Consider the following 18,929-nt stretch of genomic DNA (forward strand, 5'->3'; position numbering starts at 1 on the left):
TCTATACATTTATACTTTAATAAAACTTACTTAAATCAAACCATTTTACAATTCTTTATACAATTGTTATCATCGACAATGGCATTTAGTGAAATGAGCTACGGTCAAGAATGTTAAAGTGCATGCATGAAGTGAAAGTTAAAGAAGCCAGCAAATTATAAAATTATAAGCAACAATTAATCACTTCGGATGAAAACCCAAACTTCATATCGAATACAATACAAACACGTTCTGACAAAAGGAAAAAAAGATCCCATGTTTTATTCATTTTTCAGTTATTTTGCCACTCTTGTTCTCCTCCGCTCGTCTAATCTCTACCCGGGTTTATCCATTCCTACATTTAGGCATTCAGATTGTGTATGTGTGTGTGTATGTATTTTTGTATCATAAATATCATTGACAGCAGTATTAGCAATTTACCTTGTTCCCACATGTTTAGCTCATTCCATTCCATTCCATTTCTCTTGCACATTTCGTCCACTCAACTGACTAGTCAGTAAATATAAACCGATTGGACCATTATTGCACCCTCTCGGTTCCAATGCTTGTATCCCATATTCCAATCCCGTAACAATACACCGAAGACCCTGGCAATGTTTAATGATTTAGTACAACGCAAGAACGCACATATCAAACGTAATCTCAATACGTTGTTACTACTTGTTGGGCTGAAACGCTTCAGAAAGTTTTTTTTATAAAAAAATACGTAACCGAACTCATTCCTAGAATTGATGGTGTTCAAAACACTAGTTCCCTATTGCTTCTCTACACACAACTTTGCATGGTGCTGTACAAAGGTAGTGCATTGTGATGCACAACGTGTTATCGAATAATTTGCTCCGCTAACCACTAAGTCCCCGTCAAACGCTATTCACAAAATCAGCCATCTTCAATTTGCCTTTCAAATGTGCTTATTTTGGCAAACGTAGGTTCTGTGTGCATGGGCATTTCGGTTTTTCTGTTCTTGGTGACACTATTTGCCGGCAGGCAGTCTGTAACTGTAGCTGTGGAAAGTTTCGTCGCATTAAATGTAGTAATTTATTTTGAATGAAAATATCCTCACTCCATCCGCGTTCTGTCCTGGAACGAATAGGATGGATGTAAGAGTAATATAGCCATAGTGTGTTTATATTACATCCTTCCTTACGGCCACCAATTGGCACCATAATGCTTTAAATGCTAACGCGCTTCTCAATACTTGCTCGTCACATGAAATCATGTCTATCTTTGCATGGTGTATATCGTTTCTTAACACAACTGTAACGATCAACAAAAAAACACAACACAACACTTAACTTTATACTCGTTCGACAGTTACAACTGCAAGCGTTTTACATTAGAAAAAAAACCTACAAACGATTGACTGAAGTGATTCCGGGTGGAGACAATCGATGCATGGGTTGTACGAAATTTAGCCTCATCATTTGTTTAATAAACCACTAACAAGTTGAATGTAGAGTCTGTGTCTTTTATCTTCCGCTGCACAGGTTGCCTGTTGTTGTTACATTACGCTTGTATACGTACACCCGGATACGGGTTGGTATTTATGATTTACTGTCTGTCTTCATTGCACCACTTGCACAACAAACATCTTTACACAGTGTTTCTGTTCTGTTTATTGGCTCCTCGTATTAACCGACTTAAATCTCACCTAAATCTTTAGTCTTGTCCCACCTTCTGGCTGTTTACATTTAGTTTCTCATCTTTACCGATATAAATATCAATCATGCATCTTGCCTCTGGTTTGTTTGTGGTGCTTCTTCAAACCTTCAATCATCTCTTTACAACACAACACCTATATACCTATATCTGCACGATAACAAATCAAGATCGTCATTCTTTTGCCGCTTCCGCTCTATCGATCTTTTCCTCGCTTCATCACTCGTTCCATCACCTTGTTTTTGTTCAGTCTTATGATATACAGTTACTTCTAATGCTAGATTTACACCATACAATACCATCCGCTTCTACTGTGTGCATACGCGGTTAGCTGCCCAAGCCCATTATCCTACACACGGGATAAAGCTGCCCCGAATATGTTACATGCTTAACGCTGTACTGGCTTTATTATTTATCATGAAAAAACGGAAACTAAAAACCATCATGCAAATTATTTGCATCCATTTGCAAAACAAAGAGAAGAACGACGAATGTGTTAAATGCAAAAAAGGATTAACTGTTAACACAACACACATTTCATACATACATATCATCGTTTCCAGAAAGGTATATACAACAATTTGCATTCCATACATTTGACAGACATTGTGACAAGAAGCCTATCCGTCGTAGGACGACAACATGAAATTGAATTATTTTAGTAAAACAAAAACCAAAACAAAAAAAAAGCAAGTAGGTACAAATATTTCACAAATATGTTACACTTGTTAGCAAGAAAAGGAAAACTAACGAAAAACACACAAACAACAAGCAAAGAGGGCAGAGAAGTAAAGTTGAACAAGTAGAAAAAGACAAAACGCGAGAGACATTGTATCATGGGAAAGTATCAATCTACTACCTATGTGTTGGTTTGGTGCCTGACTATTTATGCTCTGTTGGTGTGATTTGGGTAACGTGCGTCCTCCTGCACGAACAACTTAAGTAAATTCGGTTACTGTGCTATCGGTTTGTACTACTGTGAAACGACCATTACTGTGGAGCGCGGTGCAGTGCGGGTATGTGCTTAAACGTAAATGCTAGGTGTCGTTAAAAACAACAACAAGGAGCACCAAACAATAGGTAGGGAAACCGTTAAATTAAGACTGACATTTCACAGTGAGCGAGGATAATCTTTACCTAAGCGCATTAGTTTGTTTTGTTTGTTATTTGGTGGTGATAGTTGGTGTTATTACTGAAATAGTGCCTATACAGTACATCCTAACGCGCGGCACAGACGGCATGACGCATAACGGATAGTACTGTGCATTGCTCAGAAAGGATATTCATCCTACGGACTGCTACTGGTCTGTTAAATGGTTCCTGTCTTATCTATTTGTGAAGAGCAAAAGCTGATGAAGTTATCACTGTAGCCGTCCCAGTTAGTATGAACCTTGCGTCTATGTATCCACTCGCTCCGGACAAGCCTCCTGTCTTAGCTGCACGTCTTCTGGCACCTCTGTAGGTGTCACCGCTTTTGCACTGTTCCGATCCGTCGATGGCTGTTCCGAGCTTCGGGATCGGCACGGTGACCGCTAGGCCATCTGTCATTCGCCTTTTAGCAGCTTGCTAAACTTCTCCTGCTGCTTTTCCTTCCACTCCTTCTTTGGTTTCGAGCGCTTCAACTGTCCATCCCAGACGAGATCGACCAAACCACCCTGATCGGCGATGACACGCTTCACACGGTTCGCGAAATCGATCGCTGATTCACCTTCGTTGCGTTCCATCGGTGGCAGATACCATACATCGCACACGATCGCCCATGAAGTCATCATGAGGAAAAGATACTGCATCATCGAGTATCGCGAGCTGTTCCAGAAAGCATCACCAAAGCGTGGATCGTACCTTAAAATACAAACAGCAAAGCGTTGCATGATCATCTGCGAAACAAACCCAACGAGCACATATTGCGGCTAGAGCGTAAACACTTACTTGATGGCCACTGGATAGATTACACCACCAACTTCAAAGCTACCCTTCTTGAACTGCATCACGGAAGTGTTGTTGATACAAGTACCCTCGGGGAAAATCAGAATCGGTGGATTCTTCGGATCTGTCACGTGCTCCTTTAATCTATGAGTATTACAAAATGGTATTAATATAAATCACGAGCATGGTTCGACACTATTCGAACTGGGTCGTAATACCTCTTTGCAACTAATATCCGATCCTTTGCTTCAGCTCGTTCGAACCAGATGTGAGGTGAGGCTCGGGCCAATGCACGTTGAAGCACTCCAAGAAATCCTCCGTGACGTTGACCAATCTTTGCAACCATTCATGGTGTCACGTATTAGATAAGCAGGAAAACAGATATATTTTACATTATTACCATTTTCGTTTGTGTTCCGTTTAAAGATACAAGAAGGTTTACGAGCGAAACGGATGCCTTTGGGGGAAGGTAGATGATGTACATTCCTACCGGTTTGGCCTTACTTACCAGCGAGTAACAATTGTCACACATTAACATTAACACATCGATGGGACTGGTATGGTTTGCCACGCAGATGCCATTCAATGGACGATTCTGTATGTTATGATAATTGATCACAGATGATAATGCACTCGACAGAAAGCCGAAACACTGAATCAGCACACTCTTGACCATGGCGCGCTTGATGGAACCTTCCGGCACGCAGCCAACTACGGCAGTGCACAGCGTCAACCATATGACCTGAGGATGTGAGAGATGCCAGAGAGAAAGGAGAGGAAAAAAAAGAGATCGATGCATTGGTGATGCAATTGTGTAATATTTACAAATGGTCATAGGGCAACAGTTACAAATGCCAATGGATTATTGTTGTTGTTTTTTTTCTGTACAGTGTATGGTCGATGGTATGGTCTTCGGAGTATAGGAAGGGCAGTATACAATGCGGAAAACCCCATATATTAGACGAAGGGGGATAATTTTCATTTAGAAAAAAAAAATTATGAACCCAGCTCATGCTTGTTTTACTACCGAAAATGAATGTTGATGAAATGCTTTGGTTTATATCTCTGTTCTTTATACTGGATTATTGCCTTATGTGATTGCCAGGGTGAATGTGTACGGTTGCAACGCTTAAAGAATGTTTTAATAAGAGCTCCAATTTAATTTATCCAAATCCTCAACTGAAGAACAATTTCTAATAAAAAACATTTTATCTTTTCAGTTCTTAATAGCGCGTAACCATCCTGTTTTGCTTTATCTCTTCCACGTACTACTATTTCCACTGTACTCAAACAATTGCCACATACTAAACTATTCGCACGATTCGCTCATGGTTTCCAGTGACCTCACAACGTTTGACGTCATCAAGCAGATGAGAGATCGGTACAGAAACCTATCAACGGAAGAAGGGCAACGGTTGCTCCCCAATTGGAAGGCAGCACAACAAATGCAACAGATGCAGCTGATAGTGAAGTGGACCAATGTCAACACAACCATGCGCTGTAGCGGTTTCGTGGCTGCCACCATCCCCGTAAGGCTTCTCCATTGACGGAAGACTCTCGGTTTTACTCTCTCAATTTCTCGTGCCTACTCCTCTGCCTCAATGCATTTCGTAGTAATGCACCAGTAATGTACCGTATAGCTGTTGCGTAGCTGCATAACTGCATCGTAACAGTGGACCAATGTCTCCCATTGTAACCATGGGCTGTGTATGTGTGTTATCACCTGATTTGAACTTTGCTTTCTGCACCTTTCGGTCGCCACTGTTGCTGTCTTCAATGCACGTTAGTTTAAAGTGTTTGATGCGGTTACGAAATTGATTTACTTTACAATCTTTACATCTTATCGTAAAAAAAATATTTTTTATGGGTGACACGACCAAAAACCCAGGTGAGGGTACTGTTGCCGCGATAAGGTAACAATTTATTTCACAAAGATAAAGTGTCTATGCAGAGGGTAATGTTTTTGTTTTTGTTTTGCAAAGCCAAAGGAATCAAAGGATAAGTGAATTCGTAAAACAAAACGTGTGCGTTTCCCTGATAACATAAATCAATTCGAAAAATTTGTTTGATATTCCGAAAAAAACTTCTTTTGAATTATGTGTAACGTCTTATCTTACTTTAACTGTAAATTATCTAAAAGGTGACGTTAAACTTAATAATTGATTTAAAAGAAGCTTTTATCCCGAAACTGATATTTACGTTTCATGATTTTGTTTATCATTTTATTCCTGACGTTCCCTGAATTTTGTATTAAAGATAATGTGTATCAAGAATTTCTCTGTATTTGAGTACAATTGTGTTCCCGCTAATGATAAATTTACAACAAACAGAAGATCATGCATGAATGTGAATATTTACAGAATGTGTCATCGTGCAATCCCCTTGCAATATTAACCCACCCTACAGAGGTTCATGAAATACGGAAATTGCATACAATCACAAAAAAACAACGGCCAATTTTGTAGGTTCAGATAATACAACAGAAAAGAAACACACAAACACATCCCACAACGCTCCGTCTCAGTGAATCGCTCGCAGAACCGGTACAACCAGTATCTCACCAGGGAATAGGTACAATCGGTGGACAGGATTGCAATGTCAATCGGTGTCGTATGATTGGCCACACAAAAGCCACAGTTTTTCGGCTTGAACTCTGGATGGTGGAACCGTACAACGCCCGATATCGAACGGGTAATCATTCGGAACGTGTGCTTGAACACGATCTCATTCATGGTCCGGCGCAACCGGAACGTTGGAAGTATGCCCACGAACGCGAAGCCAATCACACAGTAGACCACCTTCATGCGGAGCAGAAGAATTTTGTTTGCGTTATGTTATATGCGTTTCAGCAGAAGACCATTCCATCCCATTGGTAAATTTTGATAAACAATAGGTAAGTAAGTACAGTACACGTCACATTCGTCGTAGTAAATGGATACCAAATGTCAGCAAAACGGATCATCATGTGAAGATCTTTTTTCTGACATCGTTTCCACTACCTTACTTAACCTCTTCGTTCTCGTTGATTTAAGAAAAATCAATCGCAGCGTGATTTTATCCAGCACACGATCGACTCACAAACAACAACTTACCCCAATAAAGCAAATAAGCACCCGCATCGGCATCAGGATAAAGTATCGTATCAAGAAGCCGATCATCCATATCACCGTTAACCGCCAGCTGATAAACTCGTACTGCCGGTTGGTGCGCGTTAGCAGGTTCCAATTTTTGAGCTCTTCCGCCAAAAACCGACTCGTCACCTGATCCTCGATGATCGCTTCCATACCCGACTTCACGTAATCGAGACAATTCGACAGCTTGAAACCTGCCGCTTCATGCTCACCATCCGTACCATCGGACTTGGTGTCGTCGTCACCATCTTCACCATTTTCCCGCACGGTACCGTCATCGTGTGGTTCGGTACTTTTGCTTCGCGTATCATCAATAACTTCCGGCGATAGGATAAGGGATTCTGCCCGACTAATGACGGTATTGCCACCGTTCGCAATGTTTGAGGATGTATCGCGTCCGTTCATATATCGATGGCTTCCACCGTTCGGGATGGTACCGTTCGTTTTCGTGCTGCTTGTATCGGTTGTTTCGGCATTAAGACTGTCACCGGTGGGTGTGTCTTCATCTTCTACTTCAGATTTTGTAATGTTAGCAAACTGCTGCTTCCGCACGGATTCAATGTTTTGTCGACCGAACTAAAAGTAGACATAGACAGGAATAAATAAAAAAGAATTATTATTAGAAATGGCATATGGTTAGAGGGAAATATCCGAAATCCGAGAGAAACATCAATGTGAAAGATAACAATAAAAACGATCATAATTATATTACACACACTTTTTATGCATCCCTACCTGTCTCGTTACGCATAAAAATGTTAATGTAATTTTACTTAAGTAAATGCAAAATCATTGAAGCAAAAACATTTTCAATCTAAAAGAATTTGGTATAAAAAAAATTTGCTTCTAATTACAAACTCAAATCAATTCACTCGCCGTGTCTCGCCGCTGATGTCTTGTACGGCAATCCGATCGATCGTTTAGGTTATACCAAAAAAAACATGAGAGGGAAACAAATCTGGCATCATCTTCGAGACAACTTTCAGGCAAATTTGGAGGTCACCAGCAGCGACTACAGTCGAAAAGGCCAGATCCTATGTGTTGCCTTGCGTTTCAACGAAACGCAGTTCATTAATAATTGCGTCATACGCTAGCATCTATTCTCCCTCCCTTTGTGTATGACGACATCACCAAGCATATCCGCGACGAATGGCAGAGTTTGAGAGTTTGCGTTTAAAGATATTGTATGCCATTTTCATTACAACTAAACCGATTGAAAACATACCTTTTATGTAGGAATATTGTGTTAAAGCAATCAAAGAGATATTTTAGCCACAAAATTATTCATTTTAGCCAGCAGAACATTTCTCTCACAGCTGTTGTTTATTTTTATATCACCCAGCTGATGTCTCGTTGCCGTTTAACAGCAAGCCATCCTTAACACACTGGGTCCGATGTTTTATTTTTGATAATACTACCAACAACCATCCACGCCGCAGGTAGTGGGCATTATGCTGTAGTACAGCCAAGCCACCCATCAGGCCGCAGTTTGCAATGTTTTGAATCGTGGAAAATTGCTTTCGATTGCAATAGCTGTTGCTAGTGGGTAAAGTCCTTTCCCGTAGCAAATGTGGATGGAAAAATTAAATCACACCCCACGTTCACCGGCTGAGATCAGTCAAACAAATACACTGGCCGTGAAAGAGGATGCAACAACTTCAATGCACTCTCCGTCAATCTACGTCAAGCTAAAGGTGTCGGGAACTGGCATAGAATCCCGGGCAGGAGAAGGTGTGGGATGGTTCTATCTGCCCGGGAACAGTAATAGAGCAAATAAATAAAGCTAATTGGTAAGTAAACTGAAACCTCACTCTATTGCAGTTGCCACATTGGGGAACTGGTGTACCGATGAGCAGCACGGTAGCAACGATTCACGAATGCTCTGCTGCAACGGTGGCACAGTGCGTTGAAAAAGATGGAAAACAATATTTGCACACCACCCACAAGGAATGTTCTGGATGCTGCACTGTGGGTGTATTTTTTTATTTCTTCGTTATCGAATCCATAAATCCGAAGGGTTTGATAAGGTTCAAAAGAAAGCTTTTATATGATGATTGATAACACGCGATACACCGCCGTACGTCACGGATAACGCACGAGCAATAAAACATGCACATTGAAAATGATCACCCGATCGTTGTTATGGGGGCTCAACTCATACTCATATGATGTGCCAATTCAGGTATTCAAGTTGAAAAAAAAATAACCATATTGTAATGGCAATATAAGGAAGAAAAAAAACATACTTCATAGCTTCAATGTGAAACTCTATCGCACCTAACGATACAACCTGTTGATAAGAAAACAAAACCCAAATGCGCCTACTGGCCGAATGTAATCTTATCGCACGGTACTTTGCGTTTTGGAACGCGTTTTTGCGTCGTTATTGATTTTGGACGTGTTTAAATTAAGTTGGGGGAAAATAAAGTACTAGCGAATTAAATTCATTGGGACCAATGCTGGAGAAGTGCATCATATTTGACGCATTTCGTATAAAGCGCTTAAATTGCAGACAACAATAAAGTGTCCGCCAGGCTTTTATGGTTTGTTTTGAAAATGATTATGCATATTATGCATATCGCTTACTACACATTTGCTGAATGCCTTTGACCCTTGGACGAGTAGGGTGAACTAGTTCTCCTATAACATCCAGCTAAGCTCAGTATATGATTTTTGTACCGTAAGGAAGGTCAAGCCATTTACCTAAGCTAAGTTTAATTGCTAAATCAATTTAAATCGGGCCTACTTCCGTTTGTCTTTATCGAAAACCTAACATCGATTGCATACAGGAACCGTTCTGGTGCAATCGAGCGTAAATGGAACCACATCTGACTGAGCGCATAATGATCGTGATCGTGGTGCAATTCCTTCCACGATACGTCAAAGACCTCCACTTTTCGGGTTCACTGACGATAGCATCGTGTTCAAAACAAAACGGCCCTCCTTTTAAAGAATAACAATAAAACCATCAACATCAATCCTGCCGCATGGCCGGTTGACCCCCAGGGGGCTCGTTGATCACTGCAGTCGTGTACCTTTGATTATTGACAGTACGTACTGCATCTCATTCATTGGGGGGTTCTTGTTTTTCTCCCCTACAAAGAGACGCATCACATTCCTGCCGATGCTCTCTGCTCAAATGAAAACAAAGACCGAACCGTGGCAGCACAGCAGAAAATTGTGCACTTTATAGATGGTGGGGACGGGTTTTGGGTTTGTTTAAGTGAAATCCGAGCGAAACTCACAGTCAGCACTGGTGGCCTTGACCGCAACCGTAGAGAAAACCGCGCGTAATAGCTCCCTACACACATATATGCATGTACACAGTGCTAAAAAGGTCCGATAGAGCACAGAATGTTCGTACGCAGCACCGTGTGGCGATTATAATTTCACGGTCAAGCTTACAGATAATGGGCCCTAGGCCTCGTGGGTACAAACGCTACGGCTGGTGCAGTGCCTTTAAAAAAAAGGGCTACGACAACGGTACACTGCAGTGCAACGCAACCACGACCTGAGCGAAACAACTTCCGATGGCAGCATTTCCTGCCACCTCAATGCTAACTGCTAGAACAAATCCGAAAGGAACAGTTATATTCCACAGCACGAATGGTGGAAGTTTTTTTTTTTTGTTGCGTGGCGCAATGTACGTAACCTTTTGTGGGGTATTACATTTGGTGCAGGTTTATTTTCGGCCGGGGCTTCAAATACCAAAATCTACATCTTCCTCTAGCACTTTGGACCTTCAATCACCAAAAACGATCCGAAAGACGAATGTTCGAGCATTTCGAAACGGCTGAAAAAGATTACGGTTCATTAGCAAGTTAAAGTGCAGACTGCTCAATTCTCGCATGGACATCAATGCTCAATCCCAAACCTAAAGAAAAAAAAACATATTTGAAACCTAGCCCGGGGTGGTGTTGTCGCGCTTAACGCAACTTGGGCGAAGCTCACACTGGACAAAAACAACACAGCGCGCGGTTCGTCGCGGTTTAACATCGCATTTGATAAGGCATAAATGATGATTCAGCAGTACTTCGGTACCCATTGGATCGGGCGAGGGCGAGAGGGTGCCATGGTACGTGTCCACTTATACCCATGCTAGCACTCCGTATATCGGACGCGGCACATGTATCGTGGGCAGAATAATAAAAGAACGACTTAAATCTGCTGACCAGCAACACCGATTTGCCGCGTCGGGTTATCGATTATGGATTCAATTCTCGGCTTTCGATAATCTTCTGCTTCCGTCGTCTGCGGCTGGATGTGTGAAAGCCATGTATAGAGACGTGGGTGAGATTGGTTCCCATTCGGGCAATCGATACTACCGGTGAATATGCATTGGCATTTTCATGCACCTTTGGGCAAGGACCTTTGGGCTTTTTTTGTTGTTTCCTTCATTCCGAAATTCTACACCTAAAAAGGGACACCAATCGTTGATTGAAGAAATCCTTCCCCTTTACCCTTTTGCTATACGGCGAGACCTCTGCGAGACAAGGAGATTATTGATTTTCTTTCCAGACGCATGTTATCCTCCCACACACTCTTGACTGAGATGTTAAAATAAAGGATATCATCCCTTTCCGTCCGGCGTGTGGTTGTTCCCATCATAGTATTGAATTGTACGAGAAGGTTCGCGGCTACAGGATCCGAAAGCATCCGACATTTACCTCGAAGATTTTCACCAGCAGATCCACGTACAGTCGCCTCACACCGAACGATTTTCCGATCGATGCCATAAACACGATGGAAAATAGGAAAGCGAAGAACGGTGTCAGCGTCACCATCGACATGATGGACCAAGCCGCCTGCAATCCTCCCATCCTGCCCGATTTCTACGTTTTCCACGATTGCCGGTATAATCTCGTCTGCCGTTTGTTACCGTCGCGGAACACACAACACTTCCCGCAAGGGTGAATTGTTGCACCACCTGCACTTAACAATCACGTAATGATGGACGCACAGTTCCCGCACCCCCCCGTACGCAACGCTATATGCCCGGGTGTTGTCCTTAATTGCAGCTTCCTTCCTGCTGGTTCCACAAAACACGCACACACACACACAGTCACACACGCGCGCGCGTCCTTTTTTGTTTACTTCCTTCGTACCGTGGTTCACTGTGCGTTGTTACTGCCTGACCGTCGTGCTTTGGAATAGGACGTTGCAGCCGAAAAGGTTACTTTTTAAGTCGAGTATTTTTATTCATAACGAAAGCGCGACAATTGGAACCGTACTGCGTAGGTACTTCGTTTCCATCTCGACACACAAACAAATCTGGCTGAAGTGACAGAGCAATTGACACGCGCAGGGGTAGCTTATTGTTGTGACGGGAAGTAGCAATGTGATCCCATAGTTCATTATGACCATGTATATTTGTTCATTTGCCCACAGTGTAGGTGCGTGAAAGGAAATCAAAAAGGCGAGAGAGAGAGAAAGAATAAATGAAAAACTATCGGATAAAAACAATCGGACTGTATCGAAAAATAATTAAATTAATGATAATGGTTTATCTATTAACAAATACGATCATCAATCATGGTTCAAATTATGCAACACGTGAAAAATATCATTTGAAACGTTTCATTCCTTCGTGAGATATTGTGGTTCCGAAACTGACGGCAAGGTGGCGCTAGTATCGCCAACCAAGGATAGCACACAGGGGGTAAGATTACATCAACTCCACTAAAAAAACTGTCAGCAGAACCGTTACAAGACACGTGGCGGTGTACGTTTTTAACGTTTGTCTTTATTTGCCCATGATGGTGAGTTTGCTTACGCAGTTAGAGATATCTTTACAGCATAATTTCTTTAGCAGTGCATTTCTTACAATACTTGTGTGTATGTGTGCTTTGTGGGTCGTTCTTATACATGCAGTTCTTCTTGACATAGTGCTGTACATCGATCATGGGCATGTTATGCGTTGGAATGGCAAAGTTGTTACTCTGTTTGATTGTTTAATATCAGTGTTAGTTAGTAGATCGATATTAATATTTGTTTTGCCGGCTTTTGCTCAGCTTTCGTACGTTTTACAGTCGGTTACGAAAACATCTATGAGGATACGATTAGATTGTAAAACAATAGGCAATAAATTCAAGGATTAAGGATCGCAATGCAACTAATGAATCGATTCTTATCAAATAAATAACGAGTGGTTTATAATACTTTTGTAGCTGAAATACTTGCACGTTCGTGTCTAACTGCGATCCCAGTGTTAAAACAGTAACTGAACCAATTCGCACGTGTTGTACAACACTGTAAACAGAATCACTAAACAGATGTATCTGAATTTAAATTTCTCCCTCCTGACATCGCCTGCCAGCTCTCACCGTAAGTGCAATATTTTCATTATAATATTTGTATGTGTATATATATATATATATTTGTTTTTGCTGCTATACGCATAGTAAATACTCTCTGTAAGATAGCGCAAGATCGAATGCACACCCCAGCAATCGTGTCACCCAGGTACGCCGGTTTGCATCCGATCCAAAAAACCCCCATGCCCTTTTGTCGTGCCATCCCGTAGGCAATTCAATGTGCTGCCGGTTTAAATATACTTCTCTCAATAAAAATACCATTCACGTATAAGGTTTTGGAAACTGATATGCGCACTGATGTCTCGCTAGAGATAATAAAGCTTTTGCGTGTGTTGCTTACGTTCGTCGTAAAAATTGCCACCGTGTTATACTTTATACTATATGTAAGATTGTTCTGTTTGTTTGTCTTTTTCTTTTTTGTTTGTTTCTTGTTCGATACCACTCGCCGGTACGGCATTGCTTGAAGTGTTGGCGGAGAAACTTAAACTAAGCCACGAGTAACTAAAGGATGGATGCCAAAAAAAAAACAAAAACCAAAATCGGATCAAGCTTCACCGGTGTGCATGGGTATGCAAATAAGTTCAAAATTCGTTGTGCCATGGTATGGTTTTTACGTCAAATGTTTCGATTCTTCTGGATTCGTTTTCTTTTACCTAATGTATGTAGTTAGTGTGTGTGTGTGTGTGTGTTTATGTATGTAATATTTTGTTGTTGTTGTTTTCTTTTTAAATGAAGAAATATTCGATACCTCTCCACAAGTGTTGTTCGAATCAATAGAGTATGATATACTACTTTTCACCAAAAAACTGTTGTCTTTTACGTCACGGGGACTGATCATTTCACTCGTTTCGTACACACGTTACATGGATCCAACACTGTTACGTGCACACACACACACTTACAGAAACACACCGACAGACAAACAGGGAGAGTGAGGGAGAGTTGTACAACCACATCCAATAATGTCTATATTATATATCTATCATACTATTTTGTCGCATAATCTAGAACCGATTCGTTCCTTCAGTACACTAGACTACAGACTAGACATTTCAACAGTTTTTTTTAAATGTAAAGTTTCCCTAGAGATCAAACGCGGGGTGTTTTTTTCTTCCATTGCCTATCAATGCTGCCGTTAACTCGGTTACATGAGATTTCTTCAGCAGATCTTCGATCGTCGATTTTAGTCTAGATAGTTACATATGTCCCGCACGCTTACGGTCACGTGAGTAAACTGACACACCGTGCATCAGATCCGCTAGAATGTGCGGTGAAAGATAGATAGATAGTGTTATATAGTATTAATGCATCTTGAATGTCGCTGCCAAGTGCGCTACTTAATAACAGGCGTCGAATTTGCCGCTTCACTCTAGAGGAACAGGAAATACGCAAATACGCAAAAAAAAACAAAGTTCGAATACAACAACGAGCGGAAAGACGCATGGTGAGCCGTGCGCCGACAATTGCTTAACGCCAAATGTTTTTGGCCATGGAAACACTTACACTAAGAGGGAAGAGGGAAGATACAATAGTTTGCAGGACATATATGTTGATAGTGATTCGCGAAAAGGAAACGATAGCTTCTAGCATTACTTCTAGGTGTTTCTCATGGTGGTGGGTTCATTAAACGAGTGTTCGCTATGGGGTGTGGGATCTTCTTCGGGTTTGCTGATGACTAAGAACTAGTAGCTAACAACCATGACCAAGGCTTATATGGCTTATGGTGCCGCGCGTCTCTGTACGCCGATCGAACGCCTACCCGTGTCGCAATCGAAACAATCATCGACGGTGGCGGCGTGTTTTGGGCCGGAATGGCTGAATGGCGCTTATGCTTGAGCTCATGTACAAGGGGTTTGGGGGGCTGCTGCTGGACACTCTGGTCGCTCAGTATCTTAGGAGAAGTAGTTCATATGTGTAACATTCACATTCAGTTTGTTTTGCTCTTGTAGACATCAATCTTACCACCGACGACACACGCGTGTACCGATCTACCTGATATCAGTCAACGAACGAACGTTTTAAAGAGTCGTAGCTGCATTAGCTCTAGTACTGGTTACCACCGTACACGTTACCCTGCGGTGCACCGAACGGGTTCTTCGGAGCACCACCAGGCACATCCAAAGCACCACCGGTCGTCTGATAGGTGCCGTAGCCATTGTCAACATTCTGCTGACCGATCTCGTTCAGCCGCGTGCTTGAGAGGGCCCTTGGTATAGGATTGCTCGGGACACCGTGCGGTGCCAGATGAGCTGTCTCTTCTGCTACCTGCAGAATCGAAAAAGAAAAATTTCAGTTAAAAAAATGAGCACAGAAAACCATTTTCAACCCCCACAAGACGCACCTGATGGGGATCCTCCGTGGTTGGAATTTCCGAGATGAAACCTTCGTCCTTGCGGTAGAAGTTGATGAACACAAAGGCGGCAAGTACCAGAATGCAGATGACGCCATAACCCCGGAAGGTGGCCGTTGTGCCGAAGTAGGTAACGAACATACCGCCAATGACGGCACCACAGCCTCTACCCAATCCATGGTGAAGTCCCTGAAGTACTCCTGAAATGATCGCAGTTGAATGATTGAACATGGCGTACACCACCCTGTTTCTCGATCGCCACTCTAGTGTTACCTTGTGCAGATGATCGCAAGTGTTGCGGGGTGTTGTGCGCGATATAGGAACAGCAAGCAGCCCAAACGGCGGCATGAGTAATACCTGCAAGTTTGGAGCGTATCTTCAGAATCTCCGCAAAATCTTCAGAACCTCCGTACGTACCTTGCATGAACTCGAACGGCAACACCCACCACGGGTTCTTCAGATAGGAGATGTACAGGAAGCGAAGAATGTTACCAACCAGCCCAAGACACAGTACCTTCACGTGACCAATCTGTGTGATCAGCCGGAAGCTGAAGAAGTAGGCAAAGATTTCCGAGATATGGTTGATGACCGAAGCGACACCGAACAGTGTAGGCGAACCACCGTAGTCTTGCAGATGCCAAAACAGGAACGTAAAGATCAGCCCGATGCCAAAACCCATAAACCACGCCACGAACAGGAATGAGGCGCACTTAAGATTCTTGAACTGCTTCAGCACCGTTACCCATTCGGGCATTTCGCGTGTTGTTTGGGCAAACATTTTAGTCTGTAAAGAGGAGACATAATTGCGGTGGCTCTGTTTGTGATCTCGTACCGATCGTTCCATTACCTGTGCTCCGAGCGCTGCTGGAGGTGGTGCTGCACTGGCCATTCCTGTGCCAGTTGCTGCCAGCGACGGTAATTGCAACTGTTGAGCCAGCTGAGCCTGCATTTGTTCCTCATGTGTCGGTTCCTGTGGTACCTTCTCCACCTGTATGGGTTCCTGGGGTTCCTATGGTGGAATTTTTTGGACATTGTAGCAAAAACGTTGCCCGACATGGTCTAGTGACACTTACCGAGTAGTCATATTTGAATTGGATTTGTGTTGCAGAAATCAGGGCCGCTCCCATTAGGACTGAGAACGTCGCAAAGCAGATGGTGTAGTTCTTTTCCTGCTTTTCCGGACCGCACGGATGGTCCGGGAAGGCTGTCGAGTGATCCAACGCAATGCCAACGAAGAACATGGCCAATCCCCAACCCAACGAACCGAACATTCGCTGATGGCCGTATCGGTCCGCATCTTCACCGAGGATCGTAATGACGGCGGAATCTGCTAGTGTGATGGCCGGTGCACTAAAGAACTCACCAATAATGACCAGTAGCAGCAGCAAGAAGAAGGCTTTTTGTATGTCCTGAAGGAATGGAAACGTAGCAAGCCACACATATAGGGACAAGCCTTGCAGGGAATCGAATACGGGAATAAAAGCACGACTTACCGCTGTACGATAAACGATCGAGGAGAACAGTGGCGACACCCAATCGCGATGCAGCTTTTCGTTGAAGTTGTTGGCGTAGCTTACATCGAGCGGTGACACTCCGGCAGCTGCAACAGGACGTGCTGCTCGTTCCACCCTTTGGAAAGAAGATACAGAGGTAAATACTTCCTTCAATTCCCCTAGACCGACACTAACTACCACGCCGCGTCTCACCTGGTGAAGGAACTGTCACTATCCGTGGCATATTTACCGAAGCTGATCTCCTCCAGCATACTTTCGTCGATGGAGCGTTTCAAAATGCGCGGTACCTGAGGTGTCCGGAGCTCGAAATCGGTCGCATTCTTACGCTCGATACAGCTCGTAGCCGGTGGTTGAATAAACCCGAGTGGTAGCGTAAAGATGATCCAGGCCGCAAGTGAAGCCAGCAGAAGCATCTTACCTTTTTTACACCTGCGTAACACAAGCGTATTCGTGAGGTACAGTTCAGCGTTACACCTCCTCCTTTAATCACTTACCGATCAGCGTAACTTCCCCAGAAGGGTGCCGATAGGAACTCAACGAACGGACGCGTACCGATCAGCAATCCACACTGGCCCGGATTCATACCCATCTGCTTGAAGTACACACCCATCAGTGGAAACAGTGACCCAAAGGCGGAGTAGAAGAAAAAGTAGAACGTCTTCACCGGTAACAGTTCCTGATCGACGGAACCGAACAACATCTCCAGTATGTCCGATTTGCCCCGAATCTTGTGTGTCGATTCCTTCGCCTGAGGGTATCTACAAATGGGATAATATTCGGCTTTTTAGTACATTTGGATCAGTTACAAGTGCACCAACAAACTGGAAACGTACAGTGTTGGGTCTACCTCACCCATGGCCTCTGGGTCAACCATTGGCCGTGCGGCACCCTGCGGATGCATCGGTATTTCTTGCTGGGGTTGCTGGTCGTAACCATTGCCACCGTACCCTCCACCGTAATCGTTCGAGAAGGGTTGCATGGTGTACACACTAGCGATGTCTCACGTCGTCAACGAAAGCGATCAATAATTTCTTTCCACTGAATTTGGCGTGCTACCAGAATAGTGGAATTATTTTAATGTCCCACAGTACCCCACAGCCGTACAACGAATTTGCTGTTGAGGTTTTGTTTGTGCTTTTGAACGGAGTTTTGTAAGGGGAGGGAATGCCTCCAGTCACCTATTCACGGATTAAAGCCCACACCTACACACGGTCCGTTCCACTCGCCAAGGGCATCGATTTCTGTTCCCAGCTTTGTGGATGAACACTTTCTCACCCCTATCGAAACGTTCGTTTACACCAATGACATAACGCTGAATGAAAGCTGACACCGAATCCGTCCGACCTGGATGGTCAAGTTGTGCTTTACTGCACTTCCTACTGGCCTAAAAAAGGTATTCGCAAAGAAGGACGCTGCAAACCTTACAGCTTCGCGTACACCTTTTTCACTAGGAAATGGTTCCTTCCGAATTGGGGAATGTTAAAGCTGTTTGCAGCAGACACAACCAGCAAGCATACTTCGGGTCCTTCAGGCTGTATTGTGGCTAGTTCCGAAGCGACCGAATTCTTCAAGCGCACAAAATCACCAGAGCAATTCTAAAAAAAAACAAGCACTTCTAAAACACCACCAGCACAGCCCTAATGTTCAAAAGCTCCTGCACAAGGGTAATACCAATTTCAGTGCTCACGACGGTCCACAACGACGGTCACACAACCGTTGGGGAAAGATTCGGGAGATCGATCGATATCTTACAAGAAAAAGTTCAAGCAAATCTCCACCTCCACTAGGCTGATGTGTGGTAGCTGTACCATCCCTCCGCTTTTGTCCGTTACGCGGTGGACCTGCGCAATGGTACACGTGGTGCCATGAAATTCCGTCACTCTAGGGAAGCGTCGATTTTGCCGTGACAGTTCCGGTGCCGTTTTGTATGAACCGTTACAAACCGGGAGTTAATGAACACAACACGGACTATTACGAAATGTGAAATAAAGGTGTGCTTTTGTATACCTAATGTACTGTAATGTAATGCATCGTT

At 43.2% G+C, this 18,929-nt stretch overlaps 2 protein-coding genes across 5 annotated transcripts; both read right to left on the minus strand.

Annotated features, from left to right (window-relative positions):
* Positions 1-229: 229 nt before the first annotated feature.
* On the minus strand, positions 230-12,119 carry LOC125764441 (glycerol-3-phosphate acyltransferase 3). 3 transcript variants are annotated; one of them, XM_049428685.1, is made up of 7 exons: positions 11,384-12,117; positions 6,678-7,292; positions 6,147-6,383; positions 4,094-4,327; positions 3,804-3,919; positions 3,589-3,729; positions 230-3,501 (listed from the first exon to the last, which is right to left on the minus strand). In XM_049428685.1, exons 1-7 carry the CDS (start codon positions 11,534-11,536, stop codon positions 3,204-3,206), a joined length of 1,794 nt encoding a protein of 597 aa, XP_049284642.1. In that variant the 5' UTR covers positions 11,537-12,117; the 3' UTR covers positions 230-3,203. The 3 variants fall into 3 exon arrangements, with proteins under 3 accessions (XP_049284642.1, XP_049284640.1, XP_049284641.1); XM_049428683.1 differs by lacking the exon at positions 4,094-4,327 and having other exon boundaries at positions 11,384-12,119; XM_049428684.1 differs by lacking the exon at positions 6,147-6,383 and having other exon boundaries at positions 11,384-12,044.
* A 320-nt stretch (positions 12,120-12,439) lies between these two features.
* Positions 12,440-18,912, minus strand: LOC125764438 (major facilitator superfamily domain-containing protein 6). Of its 2 annotated transcripts, XM_049428678.1 has the most exons (10): positions 17,728-18,912; positions 17,389-17,652; positions 17,087-17,323; positions 16,874-17,009; positions 16,454-16,789; positions 16,228-16,389; positions 15,798-16,164; positions 15,654-15,737; positions 15,372-15,580; positions 12,440-15,295 (listed from the first exon to the last, which is right to left on the minus strand). In XM_049428678.1, exons 1-10 carry the CDS (start codon positions 17,871-17,873, stop codon positions 15,074-15,076), a joined length of 2,163 nt encoding a protein of 720 aa, XP_049284635.1. In that variant the 5' UTR covers positions 17,874-18,912; the 3' UTR covers positions 12,440-15,073. The 2 variants fall into 2 exon arrangements, with proteins under 2 accessions (XP_049284635.1, XP_049284634.1); XM_049428677.1 differs by having other exon boundaries at positions 15,798-16,389.
* Between the last annotated feature and the right edge of the window lie 17 nt (positions 18,913-18,929).

This window comes from Anopheles funestus, chromosome 2RL, assembly GCF_943734845.2.
Source record: "Anopheles funestus chromosome 2RL, idAnoFuneDA-416_04, whole genome shotgun sequence".
Lineage (NCBI taxonomy): Eukaryota > Metazoa > Arthropoda > Insecta > Diptera > Culicidae > Anopheles > Anopheles funestus.